The 16,189-nt window shown below is 43.8% G+C and overlaps 2 protein-coding genes across 2 annotated transcripts; one reads left to right on the plus strand and one right to left on the minus strand.

Moving 5' to 3' along the window:
* Window positions 1-3,891: 3,891 nt before the first annotated feature.
* On the minus strand, window positions 3,892-7,008 carry JAGN1 (jagunal homolog 1). Its single transcript, XM_034998394.1, has 2 exons — window positions 6,784-7,008; window positions 3,892-4,840 (listed from the first exon to the last, which is right to left on the minus strand). The coding sequence occupies exons 1-2, from the start codon at window positions 6,870-6,872 to the stop codon at window positions 4,378-4,380; spliced, it is 552 nt and encodes a 183-aa protein (XP_034854285.1). The 5' UTR covers window positions 6,873-7,008; the 3' UTR covers window positions 3,892-4,377.
* A 2,647-nt stretch (window positions 7,009-9,655) lies between these two features.
* On the plus strand, window positions 9,656-10,786 carry LOC118005251 (intraflagellar transport protein 20 homolog). Its single transcript, XM_034997087.1, has one exon. The coding sequence runs from the start codon at window positions 10,352-10,354 to the stop codon at window positions 10,697-10,699; it is 348 nt and encodes a 115-aa protein (XP_034852978.1). The 5' UTR covers window positions 9,656-10,351; the 3' UTR covers window positions 10,700-10,786.
* The last annotated feature ends 5,403 nt before the right edge of the window (window positions 10,787-16,189 follow it).

Genomic DNA, 16,189 nt, shown 5'->3' on the forward strand with positions numbered 1-16,189 from the left:
TGCCTGGCACAGTTCTGTGTTTTGGCCTCGGAGCCCATCACTTTGAAAATAGATCAGTAAGATACAAAGGAAGAAAAGGGTGGTCTGGCCATACTAAGAATGGTTAGGGACTCTTCCCCCTCAATTTTACCTAACCCACAGTGGTTTAGATCTACATAAATAATGCATTTTTCAATGCTGAGGGCATGAAGTGAGAAACTTGGTTCCATTCTAGAATACTTCTTTCTTTTTTTTTTTTAAAGATTTCATCCATTTATTTGAGAGAGAGAGAGAACACGGGCGGGGGTGGAGGGGCAGAGGGAGATGCAGGCTCCCCACTGAGCAGGGAGCCAGACGTGGGGCTCAATCCCAGGACCCTGGCTGGGATCATGACCCAAGCCGAAGGCAGACACTTAACCAACTGAGCCACCCAGGCATCCCTAGAATAATTCTCTTTCTTGACCTCTTGTATTTTCTGATCTGTCACTGAAAATATTTCCTTAATTGCTCCTGACCCTGGCTAAGGTATGGTAGGAGAAGCAGAAAAGAAATAAAGTGTCCCACATTCACACATACAAAAGAAAAAAAGAATAGAAAGGGAAGAAAATGAGAGCATAGAAAAGGAAAAGGAATTAAGGAGAGGAAGAAAGGGGGAAAGAAGAGAGAAAAGGTTTGTGCTTTATTTATTGTCTTGCTGGTTTGCCTATTGATTGTGCCTATTGATTATTGATTGTGGAGCCTAAAAAAAGATTTAGGGTAATTAATTTTCCAGGCGAATTCAGGCACATCTGGGAAAGAGCAGGGAATCAGTTCAAGATTTGCTAAACTCTTACTATCAGACTGGAGGCCATATGCTTTGCCCACTTATCCCATTTTATTAGTACTACAACCCTTGAGGTCAGTCTTTTTAAATCATTCTACAGACTGGAAAACACTAGGAAGTTTAAGTAACTTGTCCAAACACAAAAATGGAGATCTGGGACTCAGCACCGTGTCTGCCAGAACATACTGCTTGGGGAGATCTGTGAGAAGTCAGAGGGTTTGTGAGCCCTAGAGTCCACAGAATTACTAGATTTAGCAGTGCAATGTAGTTGGCAGGGTTAACAATGTGAAGGAAGAATTTGGAATAGTTGAAAAGAACAAAGGGAAAGTAGGTCTTATTATAGTGAGTTAATGGTTCAGACTCCCAGACTAGTAGGAACTGTTTGGCAAGAGTCAACAAGGGAGGAGTATCTGTGGCTGGAATTCAAGGTAGCCAACTGTAATAAAAGCCAACTGCAGCACAGAGGCCCTGTCTTTTTGGAAGATGGCCGAAGCCTATCTTACCTGTGGTTTGTGTCTGAACAAGCTAACTCAGACTTCATGCTCTAATAACCTTTACTTGGGGACCAAGCCAGGAGCTCCGGAAGTCTTGGCAGGCCCCTGCACATGCTCAGAGAGAGAGCACACTGTGGGGGCCTTGGACAGCTGTTTTTCTTGAGCCTTACCCTTACGTGGACTCTTGTCAGACCATGCAGCAGCATCTCTAGGCTCTTTCTGTAACAGCTGATTCTTAAAGTCTCTTGGGGCAACTGGGCCTGTTAGCGCACCTTAGGCAGGAAGGGCCAACACATTAGACCAATGTAAACCAAGAGTGGACGAAGTGTTCCTTCCTTACTTCTGCTCTTCCAGTAGGGATCAACCTCCAGAATTCCAAGGCAAGAGATTATGCCTAAGAGGAGATAGGGACTCCCAGTCTGAAAGGGGAAAGTTAACAATGCTCATCAAGGGAAGGCATTTTGGTATTTACTCAGCAGCTGCTATGTACTCGACAATTCATATACATTATTTAATCCTCACAATCTCAGTAGCTACTATGATCCCCGTGTGTCAGATCAAAATCAGAGACTCAAGTATCTTGCTTAAGGCAAAAGGCAGAATTCCAACCTAAGTCAGTCTAATATCAGAAGCTATATTCATTCCACTATGCCACACTCCCTTTCTCATGGACTAGATGCTCTTTAAGAGTCCCTCCAATACCTATAGTCTAAATCTGCAAACATGAGGGAACAACCATTCCTCACATTTATATAGTGTTACATAGTTCACAAAGCACCTTCATAATACTTCACCTTATTTGAACTTCAAAACAATCCTGTGAAATAGGCAGTGTTGATTTTAGCCATACGATTAGGTGTGCTGGTACTCGAACCCGTCTTCCGCCGTCCAAATACAGCATTCTTCCCACTAAATCAAGATCTCTTTCAAAGGGGATCTTGTTTGCTTCAGGGAATGTAGTGTTAACACTGAATGTTAACACTACAACCATGAAGCAGGAAAAAAATGATTGGAAAAGCAGAATCCCAATAACCCAACAAGAAGAAAACTAAAATAAACCAAATGGCTTTTTTTTTTTTTGCATTGACAGTAATTTCCATAATGGGTCTTCAAAAGCACTCTAAGACTGTAAAGTATCATTCCAATAATCAAAGAAAAGTTTAACTTAAAAAAAATTATTTGCATCCCAATACTTTGAAAATTAGCAATTTGTGCCTGGTGCACGTAATTCCATTACTCACACATTTCCATCTGCTTTCCTTTGCTCTCCAAATTCTACCCCTGCCTCAGTCTAATTCTTTCCTCTGTGCAATACATCCTGTCTTCGGTCTAGAATAGGACAAGTTACTTCATTCAATAGAGTGCACACTATGCATCAGGTACCGAGCAAGGGGTGAGGAAAAGACATATCAACAAATAATTGTCAATAAGAGGTAAAATAAAAATGTCACACGGATTCAAAGAACTCTTACTCCTTGAATGGAAGCAACCGGAAGGCTCCTGAATTACCATATAAACTGAATCTTGAAGGATAAGTAAGAAAGGCATATAAAGGTCTAAAAGGGGAATTTTTAAACAAACTAGGAAAACATGAAAGTGATATGGGGATTCATGAGGTTCTATTGACTGAGAGACTGTGAGAGTATGGTGAGACAATACTGGTGTGCACTGAAATCACACCTCGGAAATGTCTGAGAGATTAAGGTATTTTGATTGTTCAAAAAACAATGGCACCTAGTAGAGATTTGATGATGATCTAGAACTGTGCTTTTGTTATACTCACTTGCACACAGGGATGCAGGAAGAGGTATGGGTATGAGGTAGAAGACAAGGAGTTAAGTCTGGGACACACGAAGTTTGAGATGACAGTCAGGACATGTAGAGGAAGAGGTTCTCCAGTATAAGCACTGCCAGTATCTAAGAGTGACCGAGTATATACCTAATGTTTATAGAATAAAAGGACTAAAAACAGACAAACAAACAAAGATGGCTAGAACTCTGGACAGGACAGAGGTCTGCAATTAGAGATCTGGACATCATCCAGAGACAATAAAGTCAAGTGGACAAGAACAAAGGGACACGCATCTTTCCTGCAGTAAACATTTACTGTGTCAGACTTTTAGATGTGAAAAGGGACTTGAGTTCACACATCTCTTTCCCACTTCCATTTTTAACTTATCTGCTCCACGCCATTAGATACTGTGTTTATTAGTTGCTTCACATGTATATCATGTTTCACCCAGATTACATGCAGGGATACTTTAAAATTCTTTTGGATACCATATTATTGGACACATAAATGACAATTTGTTAACACTGAATGATAAACATGAATATCCTAGAAGAGCCCATAACCCAAGCAGGGTAAATGAGAATGGACCATTTTACAGGTGGAGAGATTAAATGTATGGCCCGTGGTAGTTTCTGTCAATCAGCCGCAAGGCTGCTACTATGACTTAGGTTCCCTACACCCAGTTCACTTCTCTACTGCTACTTCCAGGTTTCTTGGGAAACTTCTAACTACCTCCTTGTGTCTATGGCCACTCAGGCAACACACCTCTCACAATTTATCAAATTCCAACACAAGGCACAGGGTTGACAAGGCAGTTGTAATTTTATTGAAGTTCTTTTTAATTAAAATGCTTTGCAGTAGAGACCACAGCCTGCAGGGGGAGCCTCCCAAATGTTTCCTGTCCCACCACCTACAGATGAAAGTAGAATTTGATTTATTCCCTATCTTTTTCAGTCTTGACGGCTCCGGGGTAATGGATGGAAGCGGAGAGAATGACCAAGAAGAGGCAAGGATGAGACTCCGTCTTAAAGAAAAACCCTGAAGGGCCTCAACTTCAACCAGTTGAAGTTTGCTTTATAGTTGTTGATCACCCAGTTCCAGCCAACCAGGAATAAATTAAATATAGTTTTGCCACCTCAGCTGGTGGCAACAGGAGCTTTCCAGAACGTGGGCCTGGTTTGCACTAGCTGCCAAAATCACCAACAATTTCAGAACAGCTCCTCTACCTTCTCACTAGGCTCAGTAAGAGGCCCAGGCTTCACCCCACAGAATAGTCCGTCAGGCAGGCTTCATTTACGCTTCTTCTCCTGTGTGCTGGTGAACCAAGAGTCTAGGAGCTTCTTGCTGTAGTATAACTGCCAGGCATGCACTTGAACCGCCAGCACCAACACCAGGTACATGACAGAGACGGCAGAAAAACCAAAGAGGAAGCGGTAAGCCTTTCCATGGCGGTAGAGCTGCTGTGCAGCGGGGAACATCTCCATGCTGCCATAAATGAGGGGAGCTATGGAAAAGAGCCCCATGCTGATCATGGAGAGCACCAGGTAGCTAATGTTGTTTCGAGGGAAGGAGAGGAGGCCCAAGAGAGAGGGCACAATGCTCAGCAAATATGGGTATTCCCACTGATAGGGCATGGCCACCTGATCATGTGACAATAGCCTCAGGTGTCCCACGCTCATCTTGGCAACCAGCAGCAGCCATATGACCAGATGCACGTAGATCAGCTTCTTGATTTCATACTTGAGAGTCACACTGTGGGGCAGAGCAGAAGAAGGACCTTTCATTCAAAATTTTCTGACCACCAGCTATATGCCAGGCAACTATACTGGACACTGGGTTACAAACATGAGTAAGATATAGTCCCTGCCTGGACGCTTGGGGACAAGGAACAAAAGAAAAAATAAGGGGTGTCTGGGTGGTTCAGTCAGTTAAGCGTCTGACTCTTGATCTCAGCTCAGGTCTTGATCTCAGGGTTGTGAGTTTAAGACCCGCGTTGGGCTCCACGCTAAGCATGGAGTCTACTTAAAAAAATAAAAAGAAAAAATAATTAGAAAATGAACTGGAAGAGCTCTAGTAAATATAGGTTGCCAGATATATGAATATCACAGGAAGGAGTAATCAGTTCAGCTTAGGATGGGATGTCTGAGAAGGCTATCTAGAGGACAGGGATATTTGAGATAGGCTCTGAAGAGTGGGTGGTAATTATCAGAGGTAAGAGCATGCAGGCAAAAAGACATAAGCATTGTGTTCCAGGAAAGCAGGTGGTGTGGCAGGAATACTTCGTAGTGGGAAGGGAAGAGCAGAATGTGAAGTTGCAAAGAGTGAGTCAGATTAAAGGCAAAAGAGTAACTCAGTGCTGTGTTTAGAGAGATGACTTTGATCGCACCATAAGAATATAGCCTACAGGAAGGAGATACTGGCAGCAAGAAAATCAACTCAGGCTGCCCATACTTCCCAAGCTAGACTAGATTTTATAGCCAAAGCAAGCACACATATTTCTCTCATTATTCTAATTCTCTCAGGTCCTAAATGTATTCTCTTCACACCCCCGAGGGCAGTTTCTGCTCCGGACAGTCATCAAAACACTTGCTTGGGTTGTGATATCCTCTTAGGTGGGGGTCTAAGGATAAGAATGAAATGAAGATCCAAAGAGCTTGTCATTCTTCAAAACTCTGGAAAGATGTGAAAAACATTCTGGGAGAGTTTGATGGATTTAAGGAAAGAAAATCTTTTTTTCAATATTTTTATTTTAAAAATATTCATTATAGAAAATGAGGAAAGGTAGGGGGGGAAAGCCAGTCACCTGTAGACTTCATGATCCATGAAGGCAGGGACCAGTTTTGTCTTTTTTAAAGAAACTTTTTTTTTTTTTAATTTTTTATTTATTTATTTGACAGAGAAAGACACAGCGAGAGAGGGAACACAAGCAGGGGGAGTGGGAGAGGGAGAAGCAGGCTTCCCACAGAGCAGGGAGCCCGATGCGGGACTCGATCCAGGGACTCCAGGATCATGACCTGAGCCGAAGGCAGTCGCTTAACCAACTGAGCGACCCAGGCGCCCTAAAGAAACTTTTTTTATTGAAGGTATAACATGCATACAAAGACCAGATCTGTTTTTGCTTACTATTATATCCTCAGTGCCTAGCACAATGCCTGATGGGTAGAAACTCAATAAATATTTGTTGAACGAATACCGAAGTTGAAACACCCCTTACATGGGAGTGTTCCTAAAATTCATTTTAGGCGAGGAAAGGCTGGACTTTATGGTCCACATTCCCCAAAATGGCCCGAAAGACAACAGCTACCATGTATTGGGCAGACCCTTTACACGAATGACTAGCTCACTAATTCTTCCCCAAACCTAAATAATGGATTGCTCTTCCCTTCACAGATGAGGAAAGTGGGTTTCGAATAAAAATTGGGTTTCCGAGGTCACAGCAAGGCCAGCATCGCTCAAGACTCCAGAGCCTAGGAGGCAGGGACTGGACCCTCCCAAGGCACAGGGCGGATCACGGGTGGCGCTTATGGGAGCGAAGGGGCTTCCCGAAATTGGGGACAGGGCCTGGGCCGTCACGGGAGGAGGTGCGCGAGGGCCGGCTGGGTGGGTAAGACCCCGAGGCCAGGCCTGTGTCGCTTTCCAGGCCCTCCGGGCTCTGGCTGGGGGGAGGCCTCCGTGCTCCTCGCCTCACTTCATACCTCATCTGGTAGTGCATGGCGACGCGCTCCCGGTGCTGAAAGTCGCTGCCGTCGGTACCGGCCGCTCGCGGGCCTGCCCGAGATGCCATTATCCCCGCCCAGAACCCCAGAGCCCCTCACGCCGACCCACTACCGTGCCGAGCACCCTGCACACCCCGATAACGCCGCCTCGGCTTGCCACCCTAACACCCGCGCGATTCGGTGAGGCCAACTTCCGGCCTCTCTGTCTCAGGCCTCTCTGTCTCGGGAGGACCGACTCTGTGGTCCCGCCCTCGCGCACGCGCACGCGCACGCGCTCGCGGCCCCGGCTTACCTCTGTCGGTTTGGAGTGCCCAAGAAATTAATCCGTAGGGATGGCATCTTTTTGCTCTCTGACTGGACCATATCACTTAGACTGTTGAGCATTTTTACCTTTTTTTTTTGTAATATTTTATTTATTTATTTGACAGAGAGAGACGCAGCGAGAGCAGGAACACAAGCAGTGGGAGTGGGAGAGAAAGAAGCAGGCTTCCCGCTGAGCAGGGAGCCTGATGCGGGGCTCGATCCCAGGACCCTGGGATCATGACCTGAGCCGAAGGCAGACGCTTAACGACTGAGCCACCCAGGCCCCCAACACTTTCACCTTCTTAAACTCTAATATGAGTTCAAGACACCGCTGTCCCCACTTCACAGATGGGGAAGTGATATTGAGAAGGGTTCTGTAACTCTCAATAGGACACATGATTGACACAGTCTCAAAATATCTCCCCATGGGTTACTTAATCATTGCAAAGAGAAAATGGTAACTTTACAGTGGAGAAACCTGGGGTGCACTCCCTTAACGAAGTAATCAAAGTTAACTTGATCAGTACCGAGACAAACTTGACATCTGTCTCCTGTTACACTGAAGACACAGCATCACTTCTGTGATATTTCTGCCAAAGATACTTAATTTAACCTGAATCTAATCATGAAGCAATGATAGATAAATTGAAGGACTAGACTGTATTTTTAAAAATGTCAAGGCTATGGGGGTGCCTGGGTAGCCCAGTCTCTTGTTATCTGCTCAGATCTTGATCTCAGGGTGGTGAGTTCAAGCCCGTGGTGGGCTCCATGCTGGCTGGGTGTGGAGCTTATTTAAAAAATAAAAATGTCAAGGCTATGAAAGAAAAAAGAAAATTATGGGGTGTCTGGGTGGCTCAGTCGGTTAAGTGGCTGCCTTTGGCTCAGGCCATGATCCCAGGGTCCTGGGACATGTTGGGCTTCCTGCTCAGCGGGGAGCCTGCTTCTCCCTCTCCCTCTGCCTGCCGCTCTGCCTGCTGCTCTGCCTATCTGTGCTATCTCTATCAAATAAATAAATAAAATCTTTAAAAATACACAATTTTTTTCTTTTCTTTTTTTAAAAGATTTTATTTATTTGAGAGAGAGAGAGAGAGAGAACAAGTGGGGGGAGGGGCAGAGGGAGAGGGACAAGCAGACTCTCTGCTGAGCAGGGAGCCTGATGCAGAACTCGATCCCAGAACCTGGAGATCACGACCTGAACCGAAGGGGATGCTTACCCTACTGAGCCACCCAGATGCCACGAAGATTGCATTTCTTAAATAATAAGACTTGAAAGTCTAAATGACTGCCTGATCCAAGGGCTGCAGGATGAATGTTGTGTTAGCAGGCATGAAAACAACATTAATCTCATTATACATCTCTAGCAGAGCTCTTGGGTGACCAGGGGCATTGTCAGTGAACGGTAACATTTTGAAAGGAATCTTTTTTTCTAAGCAGTGGGTCTCAACAGTGGGCTTAAAGTATTCAGTAAACCACATTATAAGCAGATATGCTATCATCCAGGATTTACTCTTCCATGTATAGACCACAGTCAGAGTAGATTTAGTATAACTTTTAAGGGCCCTGGGACTTCCGGACTGGCAAATGAGCACTGGCTTCAACTGCAAGTCACCAGCTGCATTAGCCCCTAACAAGAGAGTCAGCTTGTCCTTTGAAGCTTTGAAGCCAGGCACTGACTTCTCTCTAGCTCTGAAAGTCCTAGATGGTATCTTCGTCTAGTAGAAGGCTGTTTCATCTACACTGAAAATCTGTTGTTTAGTGTAGCCTCCTTCATTAATGATTTCAGCTAGATCTTCTGGATAGCTTGCTGCAGCTTCTACTTGCTGCTTTATCTTGCACTTTGATGTTATAGAGATTCCTTAACTCTCATGAACCACCTCTGCTAGCTTCAGATTTCTCTTCTGTAGCTTGCTCACCTCTCTCAACCTTCACAGAATTGAAGAGAGTTAGGGCCTTGCTCTCGATTAGGCTTTGGCTTAAGGGAATGTTCTGGCTGGTCTGATCTTTTATCCAGACTACTAGAACTTTCCCTAGGTCAGCAGTAAGACTGTTTCACTTTCTTATCATTCCTGTATTCACTGAAGTAGCACTTTTACTTTCCTCCAAGAACTTTTCCTTTGTACCCACAATTTGGCTGTTTGGTGCAAGAGGCCTAGTTTTCAGTCTGTCTCAACTTTCAACGCGCCTTCCTCACTACGCTGAATCATTTTTAGCTTTTGATTTAAAGTGGGAGACTTGTGGGCGCCTGGGTGGCTTAGTTGGTTAAGCGGCTGCCTTCGGCTCAGGTCATAATCCTGGAGTCCCCGGATCGAGTCCCGCATCGGGACTCCCTGCTCAGCGGGGAGTCTGCTTCTCCCTCTGACCCTCCTCCCTCTCATGCTCTCTGTCTCTCATTCTCTCTCTCTCAAATAAATAAAATCTTAAGAAAAAAAAATAAAGTGGGAGACTTGTGATTCTCCTTTCACTTGAACACTTAGAAGCCATTGTAGGATTATTAACTGGCCCAATTTCAATATTGTTTAGTCTTAGGAAATATGGAGGCCTGAGGAGAAGGAGGGAGATGGGGAGAGAAATGCCCATTTGGTGGGCAATCACAACACACAACCTTTGTCAATGAAGTTCTCTGTCTTATATAGGCATGGTTCGTGGTGCCGCCAAACAATTACAATAGTAACGTCAAAGATCACTGATCACAGACCACCATAATAAAAAAAATAATAATGAAAAAATTTGAAATATTGCAAGAATTACCAAAATGTGACACCGAGACATGAAGTGAGCAAATGCTGCTGGAAAAATGGCACCAATAGACTTGCTCAATGTAGGGCTGCCACAAGCCTTCAATTTATGAAAAATGCAGTATCTGTGGAGCTCAATAAAGTGAAGCGCAGTGAAGTAAAGTAAGCCTGTATCTGTCTCCTCCCCGTACACTCTCTAGAACATCTTTTCTTGCCCTCTGGAAATTCTGCTGACCCTTTAGAATCCATCTTATTACTCCAGCAAAAATCACCTACTCCGACATCAGCTCCCACGGCTCCTGCTCAGTAAGTTGCAGTATTTGTTAAGCCTGGTTTAAGACCATCTGTGATAGAATCACCCAGGATTTTTTTTTTTTTAATCACCCAGGATTCTTAGTAGAGGCATATATTTTGGTGGCAGCAGCTGAGGCCGGCGGGCGAGGTAAGATGCGGCTGACCCGGGAGAGAAGCCGCTGCCGGATTCAGCCCGCGCGGTAGCCCGCCGCCACATGGGGTTGGCAGCTATGGCCAAGGACATCCTCAGTGAAGCGGGGCTGCACTTTGATGAGCTGGACAAGCTGCACATGTTGGACCCTGAGGTTACCCAGCAGACCATAGAACTCAAGGACGAGTACAAGGACTCTGTGGGAAAAATTGGCCAGTTTCAGAAAATAGTTGCTGGTTTACTTGAGCTTGTTGACCACCTTGCAAAAGAAGCAAAAAATGAGAAGATGAAGGCCACTGGTGCTCAGAACTTGCCCAAATCTATAGCAAAACAGAGAGAAGCCCGACAGCAGCAACTGCAAGCGCTGATAGCAGAAAAGAAAATGCAGCTTGAAAGGTATCAGGTTGAATAGGAAGCTTTGTGTAAAGTAGAAGCAGAACAAAATGAATTTATTGACCAATTTATTTTTCAGAAATGAACTGAAAATTTCATTTTATAGCTGGAGGGCCAAAAAACAAAACCAAACCCAAAAAACCTCTGTACTGTTCCAGTGACTTGACTAATGACCCACATATGTCCTGAGAGATAGTGCGTAAGGAACGCAACATCTCTAAAGGCGGTAAACAAATCTGGGGGAGCTTGTTGCAGATGTCCATGCACATCTGCTGGTGAACACCCAGTGGCCACGGTGGTCCAGGCTTTCACCTCTCGGCATTCTTAGCCTGAACTGAGCAGTCTGTAAATGCTGATCCTTTTTTTTTTCTTTGTAAATTCACAAAGCTTTGGAAAGAAAGAGCAATAAATTATTGTTTAAAAAAATAAATAAAAATAAAAGCATATATATCTGGGGGTACTTAGGTGACTCAGTCAGTTAAGCGGCTGGCTCTTGATTTTGGCTCAGGTCATGGTCTCAGGGTCCTGGGATCGAGCCCCATGTGGGACTCTGCACTCAGTGGGGAGTCTGCTCAAGGATTCTCTCTCCCTTTCCCTCTGGCCCTCCCCTCATTTGTGCATGCACTCTCTCTCTCTCTCTCCCAAATAAATAAATAAATCTTAAAAAAAAAAAAAAACCCACATGGGGCACCTGGGTGGCTCACTTGATTGAGCATCTGTTTTCTGCTCAGGTCGTGATCCCAGGGTCCTGGGATCGAGCCCCGCATCGGGCTCCCTGCTCAGCGGGAAGCCTGTGTCTCCCTCTCCCACTCCCCCTGCTTGTGTTCCCTCTCTTGCTGTGTCTCTCTCTGTCAAATAAATAAATAAAAATCTTAAAAAAACCCCACATATATTTCTGGGCCTTACCCTTACCCAAATAGATCATTCTTCAGAGTTGGGCCTGAGACTTTTTTTTTTTTAAGATTTTATTTATTTATTTGACAGAGAGAGACACAGTGAGAGAGGAACACAAGCAGGGGGAGTGGATGGGGGAGAGGCAGGCTTCCCGCTGAGCGGGGAGCCCGATGCAGGGCTCGATCCCAGAACTCTGGGATCGTGACCTGAGCCGAAGGCAGGCGCTTAACGACTGAGCCACGCAGGCGCCCCTAGACTATTTTTAATCTAAAATGTTGACTAGGTAATGCATTTATGTGGTTTAGAAATCAAACAATATAATAAATTTATGCACAATAAGCACATGATAAGACGTTCAGTACCATGAAAAGAGCCTGCATTGGGCTTACTGCTGGGTGGGGAGCCAGCTTCTCCTTCTGCCTGCCGCTCCCCCTGCTTGTGCTCTTTCTCTCTCTGGCAAATAAATAAATAAAATCTTAAAAAAAAATTTGTACACAAACGTTCATAGCAGCATTACTTATAATAGTCAAAAAGTGGAAACAACCCTATATTCATCAGCTGATGAATGGATAAAAAAGTAGCATCTCCATAAATGGAATATTATTTGGCAATGAAGAAGGATACATATTACTGCATGGGTAATATTACGCTAAGTGAAAAGCTAGTCATAAAGGACCCCATATTTTATTATTCCATTTATATGAAATATCCAGAATAGACAAAGCTATAAAGACCAAAAGTAGAGTAGTGGTTGACAGGAGGAAATAGGGAGTAATTGTAATAGGTATGCAGTTTCTTTTTGAGGGTGATAAAAATATTATACAATTATATAGTAATGATCATTGAAGAACTTTGTGAATATACTAAAAACTATTGAATTGTAGATCTTAAAAGGGTGAACTTAATCGTATGGGAATTATATCTCAATAAAGCTGTTATTTTATTTTTTTAAAGATTTTATTTATTTATTTGAGAGAAAGAGAGAGAGAGAGCAAGCATGAGCCGGGTGAGGGACAGAGGGAGAAGCAGGGATCCTACGCGGGGCTCGATCCCAGGACCCTGGGATCATGACCTGAGCCGAAGGCAGACGTTTAACAGACTGAGCCACCCAGGCTCTCCAAAGCTGTTATTTTAAAATGCAAATGGTCACAGGGAAGGGCAATAATGGAAAGGTGTGATCATTTACAGCAGCAATTTGTTTTTGTTTGTTTTGTTTTTTTAAGTAGGCTCCATGCCCAACATGGGGTTTGAACTCACAACCCCAAGATCAAGAGTCACATACCATACTGACTGAGCCAGCCAGGCTCCCCTAGAGCAGAGATTTGTAACTGCTTTTGTGCCATGGACATCCTTGGCAGCCTGGGGAACCTTTCTCAGAATGAAGTTTGTTTTGTTTTTTTTTTTAAGATTTTATTTATTTATTTGACAGAAAGAGACACAGAGAGAGCAGGAACACAAGCAGGGGGAGTGGGAGAGGGAGAAACAGGCTTCCCGTGGAGCAGGGAGCCTGATGTGGGGCTCGATCCCAGGACCCTGGGATCATGACCTGAGCCGAAGGCAGACGCTTAACAACTGAGCCACCCAGGCGCCCCCAGAATGAAGTTTTTGAATGTACAAAATAAAATATATAAGATTACAGTGAAAGCAAATTGTATCAAAATAAACTTCTCCAATTTAAAAAAGTATAGGCAGTGAAAACTCCTCCTCTCAACTCTGCTCCCCATCTTCCCAGGTCTCAACCCAGTCCACCCGACTCCACCCAACCAAGGAAACACTTTGTGGGTTTTTTAGTGTAGTTGTATGTATTTCCAGAGTTTCTTTAAGCACATACAAGCAAATGTAAAGTTATATTCTTATTTTACTCTTTCTTAAATACAGAGGGTACTGTATTATACACACTTAAAGACCTTGATTTTTGTTTCCATGTAACAATATATCTTGGAGATTTTCCCCAGATCGGTACATAAAGAACATCCTTACTGTTTTTTTTCTTTTTTTGCTTCCTAGGGTTATTCCATTATATGAATATAAGATAATTTATTTAACCTGTCTCTCTTGTAGGACATTTGGATCATTTCCAATATTTTGCTATTACAAACAGCTTCAGTTAATAACCTTGTATATGTATCATTTCATTCATGGGCAAGTAGATCTATAGTCTGGAATCCCAGAAGTGGTATTGCTGGGTCAAAGAATATATGGTGTCTGTAATTTTGTTAGATCTGGACACATTGCCTTCCACAGAGGTTAGATCAATTACATTCTCACCAACAATGTGTGGGTGCGTCTGACTCCTTGCTTTCCCACAGCTTTGCCAACAACATTTGCTAGTCTGATGAGTGAAGAATCACATCTCTGCGTAGTTTTATGTTGCATTTCTATTTCTTTTTTTTATTTCTATAAGTGGGATTAAATGTCTTTTCATATTTTTAAGGATCATTTGTATTTCATTTCCCTGAGGAGGGAGAACAGAATGAGGAAGAGGGAGAGAAAGATAGAGACAGAGAGAGGGAGAGAGGTCGGGAGAGAGGAAGAGAGGAGGAGAAAGAGAGAGAGAAGATCAGCATCTTGCCTATTTTAGGTGCAATATAGCTTTCTTTTTGTATGTCATTTAACTCTGCTCAGGTATGACAAGTTGAACATGCAGAATACATTTTTTTTTTAACTAGGCTCCATGCCCAGTGTGGAGCCCAATGAGGGGCTTGAACTCACAACCCTGAGATCAAGACCCAAGCTGCGATCAAGACTCAGACGCTTAACCGATTGAGCCACCCTGGTGCCCCCAGAATACTTTTTAAATATACTTGAATGCATAATCTTTTCTTTTATGGCTTCTCAACTTTGAGTCATAGCTAAAGTCCTTCTCCACTCCGAGGTATCTCAAATGATTTCTAGGCACTTTAAGGTTTGAGAACCATGCTCAGACATCTGCCTCTCCCACTAGAATGTAAGGTCCCCAGACAGGGACAAGAACTGAGTCATCTGTGTCCCCAGCAGCCCATAGTGCCTGGCATAGTGTAAATGCTCAAGAAAATGCTTGTTGAATAAGTAAATCCCAACTGGTTCAAAACCATCCTCTTCTCCTAAGTACTGCGAAGAATCCTCAGGTTCATGGAGCCCCAAGGCAGATGACCTTTGGCTTTAGCCTGCAGTTATCTTTTTTAAAATCTGTGTCTGCTTCCCATGATGCCTTGGGAGTTCATCATCAGGGCCTGACTGCTTCTGAGTCATCCATTGACGCACAATCACATGTTAGATGTTCAATAAATGTTTGAAGCATGAATGTCCAAGGGAGGGGCCCAACCTGTTCCCCAGAACTTCTTATCTGAAGTATTTGTACTTCTCTTCTGGCTCTTGGACTGCCTTCAAGTTTAATGACTTGTGTTGCTGTCTCCTAACCCTCCTCATTCCTATCCCAGATCCTTTGCACTGATGTTTCCTTTGCCTTGAATGTTTCCCCAGGACTTCAAAAGATTGGCTTCTCAGCAGTAGGATTTAGCTCAAAGCTCACCTCCTTTGAGGCCTTGCCTGAACCCACAAGCCAATGTAGCTCTCTAGCCATTTATTATCATGCCACTTTGTTTGTTTTTTTTCCTAGAACATCATTATCTGAAATCCTTTTGTTTATTTGCATATTTGTACAAGATCTGAGTTCCCCTCTGCCCTAGGAATGTCAGCTCCTTGAAGTGTGGGACAAGGCTGTCTTCTTTCCCGCTGTATTCTCAGCCCCTGGGAGGGCTGGCACATAGTAAGTGCCTAATAAATATTTGCTGAATGAATGAATGATGGCTGTCTGGGAGCTTGTCCAGGGAGGGGTTTAGATATTAATAATAGGGGCACCTGGGTGGCTTGATTGGGTGTCCGACTCCTGATTTCGGTTCTGATTGTGGTCTCTGGTTCCTGGTATCGGGCTCCACACTCAGCATGGAGTCTGCTTCTCTCCTTCTCCCTTTCACTTTCTGCTTGCTCGCTCACTCGCTCACATGCATGCTCACTCTCTCTCAAATAAATAAATAAATCTTTAAAATAATAATAATAACAATAGTGATTTATTGAGCCCAAAGGATGCACTAAATTCTGCAGCAGGTACATTTCATGATTATCTCATTCAACCTTTAATGACAACCCAATGGGGTAGGAGCTATTTTTAATCCCTATTTGTCAGATTCAACTGAAGTTTAGAAGAGTTACGTCACACAGCCAATGCTAGACCTCTGGCCCTCAGAGTGGGGTTCCTAGCAGTCACACATTTAGGATCACCTAGGAACCTCTTAGAAGTGGTTTCTTAGGCTCCACCCCAGTCATACTGAGTCGGAGACTCTGGGGTGGAGCCCAGCAATATGAATTTTATCAAGATCTCTAGGTGATGACACACAGAATGAAACACCTTAAGGTAAAAAAAGATGAGCTTGAACTCTTTTTTAAAAATTATTTTTATTTTTATTTTTTTAAGATTTTATTTATTTATTTGAGAGAGAGAGAGAGAGAGAGAGTGAGAGAGAGCAGGGTGAAGGCCAGAGGGAGAAGCAGACCCCCGGCTGAGCAGGGAGCCTGATGCGGGACTTGATCCTGGAACTCCAGGATCATGACCTGAGTCGAAGGCAGACGCCAACTG

This window comes from Mirounga leonina, unplaced genomic scaffold, assembly GCF_011800145.1.
Source record: "Mirounga leonina isolate KUSES-001 unplaced genomic scaffold, KU_Mleo_1.0 Mir_94, whole genome shotgun sequence".
In the NCBI taxonomy this organism is placed as follows: domain Eukaryota; kingdom Metazoa; phylum Chordata; class Mammalia; order Carnivora; family Phocidae; genus Mirounga; species Mirounga leonina.

Bases quoted from the DNA above. Each gene is read 5' to 3' on its own strand.
- JAGN1 (XM_034998394.1), bottom strand. From the start codon at position 6,872: ATGGCATCTCGGGCAGGCCCGCGAGCGGCCGGTACCGACGGCAGCGAC. The intron at 4,841-6,783 runs GTATGAAGTGAG...TCTGCCCCACAG, and splicing joins GCCATGCACTACCAGATGAG to TGTGACTCTCAAGTATGAAA.
- LOC118005251 (XM_034997087.1), top strand. From the start codon at position 10,352: ATGGGGTTGGCAGCTATGGCCAAGGACATCCTCAGTGAAGCGGGGCTG.